At 40.2% G+C, this 12298-nt stretch overlaps 1 protein-coding gene across 4 annotated transcripts in view; it reads left to right on the top strand.

Annotated features, from left to right (window-relative positions):
* The window catches only part of LOC118800052 (band 4.1-like protein 1), a 182832-nt gene that overhangs the window by 132147 nt on the left and 38387 nt on the right, over positions 1 to 12298 (top strand). For all 4 annotated transcript variants that reach the window (XM_036560200.1, XM_036560198.1, XM_036560199.1 and 1 more), the window contains 5 exons: positions 1356 to 1443; positions 2725 to 2877; positions 7579 to 7676; positions 9294 to 9469; positions 11114 to 11283. In XM_036560200.1, coding sequence (XP_036416093.1) covers positions 1356 to 1443; positions 2725 to 2877; positions 7579 to 7676; positions 9294 to 9469; positions 11114 to 11283 — 685 coding nt within the window. The remainder of the gene's footprint in view (positions 1 to 1355; positions 1444 to 2724; positions 2878 to 7578; positions 7677 to 9293; positions 9470 to 11113; positions 11284 to 12298) is intronic.

Genomic DNA, 12298 nt, shown 5'->3' with positions numbered 1-12298 from the left:
AGTGTCCCTACTCCCTCAAGCAATGAGAAAGCTAACAGATTTTTTACCGTATTTATTATTACTATAATTCAATTCCTATTTTCCTTTTAAATATAATTTTTATAGTATTTTAGCAGAAAAATATACAATGTTACATAATTTGTTTAATAAACTTGATTTGAGATCTACCTATTTTTTTATTTAATTGATTTCGATTTGAAAGCTACCTACCTCCTTTATTTGTATATAATAATGTTTTGTCTTTATAATGTTTTATCTTTTTGGTCCTTGGCCCACCAAAAACATTGCATTTTGGCCCAAAAATGCTCCGACGCCCCTGGAGCAAATTCTGTTCCTGCCTGTCGGAAATCAAGTGGATCACTGCATTTTTCTACAGGATCCACACATCGAAATCTAGCATCTGAAGCTTATTTTTTCCAGTGTCATGTCGAAACTTTACAGTTTGTTTCAGACTGCTTTAAGGGCTACGTTCACATTGGCAGGTTAAAATGGCACAAGTCCGATTTTTTGCCCTAATGTGACTCAGATCTGATGTTTTCAGGGCTGTGTGGACACAAATCTGATCTTTTCAAATCCGACCTGAGTCACTTTCATATGCCGAACAGAAGTTAAAGCCTGTAAACAGTGGAAAAGCAGCTCATCTCACCTCTTTCTCCTTCGTCTCGCTCTAATAATAAAGCTGAGAGCTGATCAGAGTTAATTATCTTCTCAGCGAAGCTCGTTCTGCTCGTTAGTTTGTGCTGATGATGAACGTGATTCATTCACGTGGCGTTACTGAGTAGGATGAGCTCATGAGGGTCATTTCAGGACGCCGGTTCGTCACATTAATGACAGATTTGAATCACTTACCTAAACGAGTGTGAACCATTGTGTCAGAGAGATCAGATTTGAACACTGAGGCTTGTAATGTGAACGTAGCCAAAAAGAACAAGGCACAATACAGGGCAGTCAATCAGAAGAGGAGTCGTTTATATATCAGTCTTTAAGGCAGAGTAACAAAAACAACCTGATAAAGGATAAAGAGAGGTTACAAAATAGTCATGTAAAGCTGCGTATGTTGACAAACACCACATGTTGTTGAGCATCTGTCCCTCTAGTCTGTGCTGAGCCAATGCCAACTGACTCTTTGACTCCTACTGAGTCGCAGAGTCAATAAGCCACGCAGCTGGGGTCTTAGTGATTGGCGTGTGGTGTTGAAGCTCCTCAGGCACAGAGCGAGTTCTCTGTTCCTAACCAGAAATGAAACACACTGAAACACACCCCCCCCGGCTGTCGTATTTATTCTGTTATCAGCAATGCCGATTGGACGATTTCCCGCTGTTTTAATCCATGACTCATTTTATCTCGTGTTTCAGGGGAATGACTCCTGCTGAGGCAGAAATGAACTTCCTGGAGAATGCCAAGAAGCTGTCCATGTATGGGGTCGACCTGCATCATGCAAAGGTACGGCACAACAGCTATATTGTAATAATGCTATCTGGTTCTGCTCTCCAAGCAATATCTTCTTTCATTCTACATAGCTGGCTGCATACTAGGCTACATACTGCTTTGAGCAACATTATAAAATGGCGGCCCAAATCCAATTTACAGCCCCGAAATCTGATTTTGTTTTTGTTTGGTCATTCACATTTTCTTTCTAATGTGGTCTATGTCTAACATCGCTCAGATACCACTCTTGAACTGACCTGAGTGTGCGAAAAGAACAGCGCTCAGCTCATCCAAGCACAGCTATCCTCTTTATTTGTTAAGATTATTAGACTCCATTCACGTGTCATTAAACGTGAAACTGCTGCTTTAAACTTGGAGGACAAAAAGCAGACCATGAAATGACAACGCTACAAATAGTACCTGCTCTGTGAGGGTCCATGGGGGTCCTGACCACTGAAGAACATGGTAAAAGGGGGCTAACAAAGTATGCAGAGAAACAGATGGACTACAGTCTGTAACTGTAGAACTACAAAGTGCACCTATATAGTAAGTGGAGCTGATAAAATGGACAATGAGCATAGAAACAAGGAGGCGGTCAGAATGTTACGCCTGATCATGTATAAAAATCATGTATAGTAAAGTATATATAGCTGTTGTTGGAACAAAACCTTTTTCAGTGTTTGACATCATTTGAAAATGCCTGTTGCCCTTTATGTCTTGTGTAAATTTCATGGTGAATGGACCAAAAGAAACGGCCCAAAGTGACTTGGAAAAAAGTCTGGTTCCATTGACTTACATTAAAAATAAAGTATGTTTTTTCCTTCTCCTGTAAAGTCACCATTTTGGAGATACAAGGTTTTGTTCCGACAACAGCGATATGCTCTGTTTAGGTGTGGCTATTTCACCAAACACGAGATGCGATATCAGCTGTATCCCAACATTTCACACGCTCAGTTAAAACAGTGTTATGATTTATTCAGTATTTAATTCCAGACTACACCTGCCTTATCTGAATACACAATTAAATAAATGAATATGGAGATTGAGTACTTGTATATTCATAAAACAGTTCCTAATTATAAGATAATGATAGACATAGCAAGACAGATATAGATAGATAGTGAACTGACAATTATATCTTTGAGAAGTTTATATCTGCGTCTAATAAGACCAAACTGTGTGAACGTACACCTATCATAGTGCACCACTGGCCTTAAATATGGCTGGAAGCTGTATTCATGACATGTTGATGCATTATGCATTTGTCCTCTCTCCCCTCTTTAATGCCTGAGGTAGGATTCAGAAGGGATAGACATCATGCTGGGGGTTTGTGCCAACGGCCTGCTGATCTACCGTGACCGCTTGAGGATCAACCGCTTTGCCTGGCCCAAGATCCTCAAGATCTCATACAAGAGGAGCAACTTCTATATAAAGATCCGCCCCGGAGAGGTACCCCAACTTCCCTTTGATATGTTCGCTGTGCTCAGCGGAATTATCTTCACCCTCCAAGCAAACGAACCAGGGGCACTTTCAGTGGAGAAATGTTCTATGAGCAGTCAGATACACCGAGTTGCCAGTTAAGTAGGTTCACTTACAGTGTAGCTAAACTCATTGGCCACAATTTAGGAGCCCCCTCTGCCCCATCCATTAATGAAAGGGACCACCATAGGACCACCTCTGACCATTCTCAATGCAGTGATCCTGGGTTAGTAATGGCATGGCAATGTATGTATTGGGCTGGTTCAAGTGTACAGTACCGCATGAGTAAGACTGACCGCACAAGCAATGAAATTTTTATTTTTCTTGTCTAACAGCTGCAGTGCACTGAGTTCCCAGCTCGTTAGGTACACCTACCTTATACAGTAGTGTACAAAATATAATTTCCAGTCAAAATGGCCATTAAGTACAGGTTATGGAGGGGAATAAACTGAATTACACAGGAGCCTCAACAACTAAATGTAATATTTTCAGTATTTATTGCATCCCTACTTTGCCTTTATTACATATTTTCAAAGAAACATGCAGGGATGTTTTTCCACACCTCCAAAGTTTAATCTTAGAAGTTGGTTGCATTTTCAGATTCTCGCCCATTTAAACACATTTAATGATACTGAGGACTGGACCATAGTTGAGTCGTCTTCTCACAGTGAAAGGATGGACAGAAACACCTGTGGATGTTTTCAGATCCGAAACCAAAGTGGGAAGTGTTCCATATCTCATGAAGATAAAAGTTTGAAGTGCTGTTTGGGGCTGATGGGGATATTTTTGGTGCTCCACCAGGTCTTGTGTGGTTGTTCAGAGTCCAACTGAACTTCAGTTTTGGAAATTTCAGTTTTTTCACTTATTTTCCTTTGACTCTTCCTCTTCCTTACACAGATTGACTATTTTGTATCTAATCCTCCTCAGATTTTGTACAGCGCTGTGTTGTTAGGTTTACCTAATACGCTGGGAGCTCAGTGTACTGCAGCTGTTAGACAAAAAAAGGAAATATTTCATTGCTTGTGCTGTCAGTCTTACTCAACCAGGCTTTGTGGGAAAGAGATGATAATTTATACAGGCAATTATGCATTAATGTGGCTGATGTGCATGTCAATAAGGCTGGCGGGAATACGCGAGTGAACTTCTTGGATTTGCGAAGCCCCATAGGTCGTTTTAGACTTTTTCTCCCAGTGTGCCCTGCTGCTGTAGTCTGGCCTGGACGACGCTTCTGAGTGACAGGCCTGGTGACGGCTCTCTGGCAGAACAGAGCCGCACAGAGGGCCTGTGAGATACACACATAAAGAGCTCCTTCAGCCGCCCCACCGCAGCTGCAGCGCTGCCCAGAAAGGGGATGAGACAGACAAATTTAGAGCTCTGCCCAAAATGCCATGCTCCTGTTTATCTTCTCCGCCCGAAAAAGGCTCGCGTTTGTCTCGTAGCTCAGCTCCGTTCAGGAATCTCTCCCGCAGATCATAGGACTGGAGTTTAAGACCCAGATTAATTTTAATTAGGCCCCGGAGCAAGCCTAAGGCTGTGTGCAGTGTTTGTTAAATTAGCAAAGGTATTTGAGGCTCAAGAGCAATTTAAACAGGATAAAATGACCCTCTGAAGGACAGAGGTCCATCCTCACTTAACTGACTTTTTTTGCGTGGATTTTTCCGTGTCAGAAATGTGATCTAGGGCTGCACAGTGTATCGTTTGTTAATCAGTATCGCAATATTGTTATTTTAGACTCAGATCCGCATTAAAATCACAATGTTCCGGGTGAATCAGACTTGAAAGACCATCAAATAATTAGTTGGATCACAGAAAGAATAGTATCTTTTATTTATGCCAAATATTTATGTCACATGTATCTGTAAATATTTCTGGACAAACGTAATGGGATAGAGTTATGGAACAGAGGGGAACTGTGAAAAAATTGCATAGGCTAACATTTGTAGGGCATCACATAACCCCAATCATCAGTTCGTCTATCTGGAAATATGCCACAGGGCTTTTCTGACACCCAGGGTCAGACACTTGATTGGTTTAAGCCCTCACCCCTTCTGTACTTTCTGTCCACATGGGACTCTGAGGACTTTTATGCACATACTGTGGGACTGCCCAAAAGTTCATGCTTTTTGGGAAGAGGTTGTTGATTCCATCTCTACTCTGAGCAAGACGTGCTTCCCCATGGACCCTGAACTTCATTTACTGAACTCTAAATTCCCCATTACAAAAAGTTCTCAGAAAATATGGCTGGCTGGCTTAACAGCAGCAAAAAAGTCATTGTCCAGTATTGGCTACCCCCTCACAACCTGTCCATACGGCACTGGCTCCATTCGTTACTGGTTATCCTATACCTAGTATTGTCATCTGCAAGACTTAGCAATGCTGCCCCTAGAACTCTTGATACATGGGTTCACAGAATGTCTAAAATCAGGACCGTTGTGCTCAGTTAACTATATGCTGTGTTTAAGTTGTGAATGATACAGCTCAATTTTCATGTGTCCTACATTGTAGCTATGATTTTTTTTTTTTATCCTTAGTCTCAAGTTTGTGTGGGTTGGGGCTGGGGAGGGGGGGGGTCATGCTGTTGGAAGTAAACCTTGTATCTCCATTTTTGTCGTTTTTCAGTTTTTTACATTATTTGAAAATAGCTGTTGTCCTTTATATTGTATTTAAATTTCATGATGAATGGACCAAAAGAAACATCCCAAAATGACTTGGAAAAAAGTCTGGTTCCATTGACTTACATCAAAAGTAAGTAGGTTTTTTCCTTCTCCTGTAAAGTTACCATTTTGGAGATACGAGGTTTTGTTCTGACAACAGCGATGCATCTCGCAATATTGGCTTTTAAAATACTGACATTGCAGGAAGCTACACTATGCAGATGAGCCTCTAACATGTCAGTGTGTTACTGTGTGTTGACCAACCTCAGATGCTCCGGATGAGTTTCTGTGAGCGCTCTGAAGAAGACATTACCCAACAAATGTAATTATTGGGCAAAATGTTGCAGGAATACCTTTTAACATGTCACATCAAGGATTTGCCAATGTGTCTGAAACACAGTCAGCTCCACTATTGCCACCTTTGGTAGAGATGGATAAAAAGGGCATTAAACAATCTTTGTGGTTAATCAGGTAAATCTCACGCTGCAAATTTGAGAGAATTTTTAAACAAAACCATGTGCACTTCTATTTAGTGTTTTTTAGCATTCAGATGGGAAACAGACTTTTTTCCAGCTGTCTGCACTGGACATCATGATGAAAATGACCCTTTCAGAGAAAGATATACCTTTTTTTTCACAATCACCTCCTCCTACATGCCACGCCAAAACAGTGGGCTGTGGTCGTTTTGTATGTTGGTCAAACCGCCTCTTTTTGGCAAGGTAGACGTTTCTTGATCACCTTATGCCAAGACTATTGGCACCTTTAGACATTCCTATGAAACAAAATGAAACTCCTTTGAACAAAGTGTAAATATTTTTCCATTTATATTTCATATTTATTTTATGCTGTTTGCTATCCGGTGTGGACCAGAGGAGGATGGGTTCCCCTTCTGAGTCTTGGTTCCTCTCAGGGTTTCTTCGTTTTGCTCTTAGAGCGCTTTTCCTTGCCACTGGCGACGCTCATGGGGTCTCGGCCCCGGATTTTTCTGTAAAGCTGCTTTGTGACAACACCTGCTGTAAAAAGTGCTATATAAATAAACTTTGACTTGACTTGACTTGACACGTTCTTTAAGCCTAGCTGAGTGTTCTTTTTAGTCAGCTATCCCTGACTTGCTGTTTCACTGGACTATAAATGTGTGGGAAAGGATAAATAAAAATATTAGACAGCATGCAAAATAAAATGAGACAAAGGTAATTTTATATATATATATATATATATATATATATATATATATATATATATATATATATATATATATATATATATATATATATATATATGTATGTGTGTGTGTGTGTGTATCTATTATATTAAACAGTTTAAAACAACCAGAGCTGTAGTGATCCCGCCTGGAAGACACAAATGTATTTTACCCCAATGTCCAGCAAGGGAGATGGTTAGAGAGGCAGACATTTTTCTAAGTTGTAACTTTTCTTGGTTGGAGATTTGCAGAAGAAAACAACAAAGCAGTTAGATTTCCCTCACAAAGACATCTTGTCACCTTTTCCCCAACTTTACCAAGGGTTTCAGTAATTATTGCACTGACTGTACGTTACAAGACATGTTGCGATCACAGTGTGTAGCAACATAATCCAGGACTCCATCAAAAACACTTGATTATTCAATTTTAAAAATGAATGAAAAGGCATATTCGTGATGAATATGCAATTGGCATGTTGGCAATTTGCATAATGAATATTTTCAATTCTCCTAATGGTCTCTCTCACAGTATTAAACAGCCTGATTGAATTACCTATTTAAATGCATTTTTTTGGCCATATAGTATTTTTATATTATATTATTTGTTGATGAATGTTTTTTAAAGGACTCTTGATATTTAGGTTCTGGTTGGTTTGCTATTGTTTAAAAAAAAAACTTATTGCTCTAGAAATCAATAGTAGGTTACTCAGTTGCTAATATAATCAATATTGACAGCCCTAATGTAATCACAATATGATATTTCATCCATATCATGCTGTTCCAATGTGATCTGTATTTTTTTTCTTTTCTTTAACAGTATGAGCAGTTTGAGAGCACCATTGGCTTCAAGCTGCCCAACCACAGAGCAGCGAAGAGGCTGTGGAAGGTCTGCATTGAACATCATACTTTCTTCAGGTAAACTCCCAAGCAAGCTTTTCAGACCGGGCTTGTTCCTCGTGGCCGTTTTTTCCGAGCTTCTTTCGGTGCAGCCTCGTTTCTTCATCGTCAGACACTCGCCCAGCCTTCTTTAAGACTCTGCTAAAGCTCAGGTGTGGTTAAGTCAGACTGCATGATCAAAGGCCTCTCCTGCTGAACTCTCCCTCGCTCGAAGCATGGGCCGTTTCTCACATAACTCGTTTTTTTCTTTCTCTCTCTGCGCACAGACTTGCATCTACATGCTTGTCTGCCTGGCCTGGAGCTCTTATTGAGTTTGCAGCATGAAGTAGAGAACAGCGCTGTCTTTATTAGCACTTTGCTCTGGAGAAGGAATGCTCCCGTTCCACTCCAGTGTTTTCAGCAGTAAAGGAAACCTGTCGGCTTTGCATTTGTTTTCTGTCTTAACCCTTTAAGGCCAAAGTGGCAGTTTCTACTGTTTATCTATACCCTTAAAAAAGATGGTTCTTCAAGGGTTGTTTAGTAAAGAAACAGGTTCTATATAGAACCATGAACACTTAAAGAACCCTTTGCATGCCAAATGGTTCTTTGCATGGTGAAATGGTTCTTCTACTTGATGAAGAATGTGTTGTATATGGTTCTGTATAGCATCAAAAAGGGTTCTGCTATTTTTACAATGCTGCATAGAACCATTTTCAAAAAGCTTTTATTAACTATTAATCAATCTGAAGAAACCTTTTTAGCATTCAAAGAACCATTAATGCATGCAAAGGGTTCTTTGAGTGTTTGTGGTTCTACACCGACCAGGCATAACATTATGACCACCTCCTTGTTTCTACGCTCATTGTCCATTTTATCAGCTCCACTTACTATATAGGTGCACTTTGTAGTTCTACAGTTACAGACTGTAGTCCATCTGTTTCTCTGATACTTTGTTAGCCCCCTTTTACCCTGTTCTTCAGTGGTTAGGACCCCCATGGACCCTCCCAGAGCAAGTACTATTTGGGTGGTGGATCATTCTCAGCACTGCAGTAACACTGACGATGTGGTGGTGGTGGTGTGTTAGTGTGTGTTGTGCTGGTCTGAGTGGATCAGACAGCAGTGCTGCTGGAGTTTTTAAACACTGTGTCCACTCACTGTCCACTCTATTAGACACCCCTAGCTTGTGAGTCCACCTTGTAGATGTAAAGTCAGAGACGATAGCTCATCTGCTGCTGCACAGTTTGTGTTGGTCATCCTCTAGTCCTTCATCAGTGGTCACAGGACGCTGCCCACAGGACGCTGTTGGCTGGATATTTTTGGTTGGTGGACTATTCTCAGTCCAGCAGTGACACTGAGGTGTAAATGTCCAGTCTTTTACAGTAAGATCCTGTAAAATAATAAAGCATTATTTTATGGTAAAATAAGTACATTTACAGCAGTTTTTACATTGTGAAGGATTGGAATCTGCTCATTCAACAGATTTCTCTGAAACTGGCTTGTTTTAAAGAGCAACAAGAGTGAAATAATTCATTTAAAATAGCTGTGCTTTTGTTATTGCTGGCGATAAATGTGGCTTCTAAAAGACAGAAGAGTTTAAAGTGTTTTACACCTCATGTTGACCCTTATGTACTCCCCTTTCCCCCTGACTGCTCCCAGGTTAGTGTCTCCTGAGCCTCCACCTAAAGGCTTCCTGGTGATGGGCTCCAAGTTCAGGTACAGTGGACGGACACAAGCGCAAACCCGGCAGGCCAGCGCTCTGATCGACCGGCCCGCTCCGCACTTCGAACGCTCCACCAGCAAACGCCACCTCCTCTCCCGCAGCCTGGATGGAGGTTGGTACACTTCCCATTTTTTAATCGTTCTTTTCTGTATTCAAGCAATTCATTCCTTTAGAATTGATTGTTTTGGGGCTGAAGTGATTTTCCGAGTCCCAATTTTCGTCCTTGTTTCAACCCTCAACAAAGCCGTTGTTTCACCAGCAGGCAATTAAAGCTGTTGAATTAAAAATGAATTAATCAAATAGAGGCGCATCCCTGAGGTTCTGCAGAAAGGAAAGCTCATTAAAGTTTTAAGGTCGCTAAACACAAATTGTTCACACCTTGTTGTCAATAGTAGCTGACAGGTTGGCACATTAGAAGGAGGCGTTATTTCTTGCCCATGTTTTTTACATTAAGTGGACATTCGGCTCACTGCCATTGAAGGACTGACTTAGGTGAAGTTCAGGGCCCTGTTGTATGCAAAAGTTTGAATGCCCCTGGTCAGTGAAAATAAGCTAACACATCCCCTTAATGCACAATTACAAGTTTATTGGTTGAATTTAATATATTGGGAAAATATATAACACAAAATGTGGCCTGTTATGGCACATTTTTAATACTATGATACATTAAAATACTGTGAAAGTACTGGCACTAATTGCATCTGTAATATTGTCTTTTATTCCTCCCTCCAGTATAAGAATAACTTGCAAAGTTATGAAAGTGCAAAAGTCAGAAACCAACCTCTCATTTATTTGATTTCCAGTAAAAAAGGCAATTAAGTACAATTCATTCATTTTTCAGGAGGTATTTCTAAAAAGGTTAGACAGAAGATAATCTACTTGCATTGTCTTCTTACAGAGGAAAGTCAAAGGAAAGAAAGTTCACAAAACTGGATTTTATAATGTTAAAAATGATTAAAAGATACAGAATAAATGTGCCTCTTAATAACCATGCAGGACCTGGTTGACCACCAAAACTGACACCATCAGATAAACAGCACTTAAAGCACTTTAAGAGATCATCTTTTGGAGAAAATCAAGCTCCACTTCTGCCTCAGATCTGAAAAATACACATATTTAATATCCATCCTGACTTTGTGAGAAGACAACTCCATGCTATGGATCTGAAATATTGTGTTGCTGCCAAGAAGCTGTTACAGTGAAAAGGAAATAGAATCAAACAAAGAAGCTGCTGCTGATCTCAGAACAATGGACTGACCACAACCAGACCTGAACATCGTTGAATGTGTTTAGGATTGATTGAATCATGAAAAGCAAAAAGTGCAAACAACTACTAAGACTGAATGTTGGGGGTGTGGAAAAATATCCCTGCAGTTTTCTTCAGAAAAATTAAAGTGAGTCTCCTAAAAAAGAATGGAAGCTGTAATAAAGGCAAAGAAGAGACACACTGAACAGTACAAAATTGATCTTCTAATTAGATGTTGAGGCTTCTGTGGAATTTTCTGTTAATAAATGTTTTCTGCTTTTTTCCCTGATGCTCAAAAATGAATAACTTGTGCTGTTTTGTGGCTGTTTTGACAGGAAATGACATAAATAAAGGGTGATCTCTGACTTTTGGATGTTGTAGCTGTATAGAAAATGCATTCTAAAAATGTTTATGTATAGACAGTATATCTGAGCCTGAATCAGCTAAAATGTTGCTTCAGCTAAATTTCACACAGAGCTCTGATCGATCTGTCTGTTCTGGGACCTGCAGAGTTTTCCCGGCCGCTCTCCACCATGGGCGAGCCTCAGGACGCCCTGTCCCAGAAGAGTGAGACTCAGTGTCTCTCAGGAGACGAGCAGGAGGCAGAACCTGACCTCAGTCTGGACCAGGATCAAGAAGAATCCAGTGTGACCACGCCCACCAGGAAGAGAGATGTTAAGGTAAAACGTCTTCTTGGTTTGAATTTAGTCTTTTTCACTATTTGTTTTATATAAAATGCATGTAATGATTCAAATGTTCCTCGAAAAATGTTTGGAGAAATTGCTTATCATATATCTAAAAGAAATCATTCCAACAAGAGTGCTGTTTTAACAATAATGCGTTTTTTCAAAAGTATATGGGGCAAAATTACTGGCACCTAATTTAAATAAAACCAAAGAAATTTATATCTTTGTGGAAGAAATCTTTTTTGTATTGCTCTTAGTCTCCACGAGCTTCATTGTTGTGTAAGTCTTTGCTGTTTCTCTGGAGTAAAAATATGAAATTACGCATACGTAACATCCCTTTGTCATCCATCGCCATGGGTAAAACCAAAGACCTGTCAATTCAGAAGGTGGATCATCTTAAATTAGGAAAGTTTATTAAAAAAAAATAGAGTAAGTTGAAATGACCATTAAGCACAATCAGGGTGATTATAGAAAAGTTTGGAACAGTTAAAAATTTGGCAGGAAGAGGACGCTTGAGCATACTACCCCCATGAACAGTGAGGAGGATAGTAAAAGAGGCAAAGAGGAACCCAAAGGTCACAGTGCAATGAAAAGCCACTGTCGAATATCATAGATCTGTAAGGGCTGGCTCCAGGCCTGTGGCACTCCCGGCCACCAGAGGGAGACGACGCACACCTCCCAGGTGCAATCAAGCCCAACGTCCTACACCTGGGCAGAGGGCTTTATGAGCGCAGAGAAGAAGACACACATGGCTGTGTCTTTGCCTCATCATGAGTCAACAGAACCGGCCGGTAATTTTGGTAAGAGGGCTGAGAGTTTCGCACTCCCCCTCACTTTTCGAGTTTTCTCCAGCCTCCTCTCGAGATCTCCTTCTCTGCTCTCCAAAATAAAAAAAAATAAATAAATAAATAAAAAAATATAAAATAAAAACTTTTATCTGTTCTGTTTTGGTTCTGTTTCTGTTGGGAAAGTCATTTGTCTTTTTTTAAACTTTTTTTTCAATTCCCCT

Source organism: Colossoma macropomum, unplaced genomic scaffold (assembly GCF_904425465.1).
Source record: "Colossoma macropomum unplaced genomic scaffold, Colossoma_macropomum, whole genome shotgun sequence".
Lineage (NCBI taxonomy): Eukaryota > Metazoa > Chordata > Actinopteri > Characiformes > Serrasalmidae > Colossoma > Colossoma macropomum.
The sequence above is the reverse complement of the archived record's forward strand: the minus strand, read 5'-3'. Positions and strand labels throughout refer to the sequence as shown.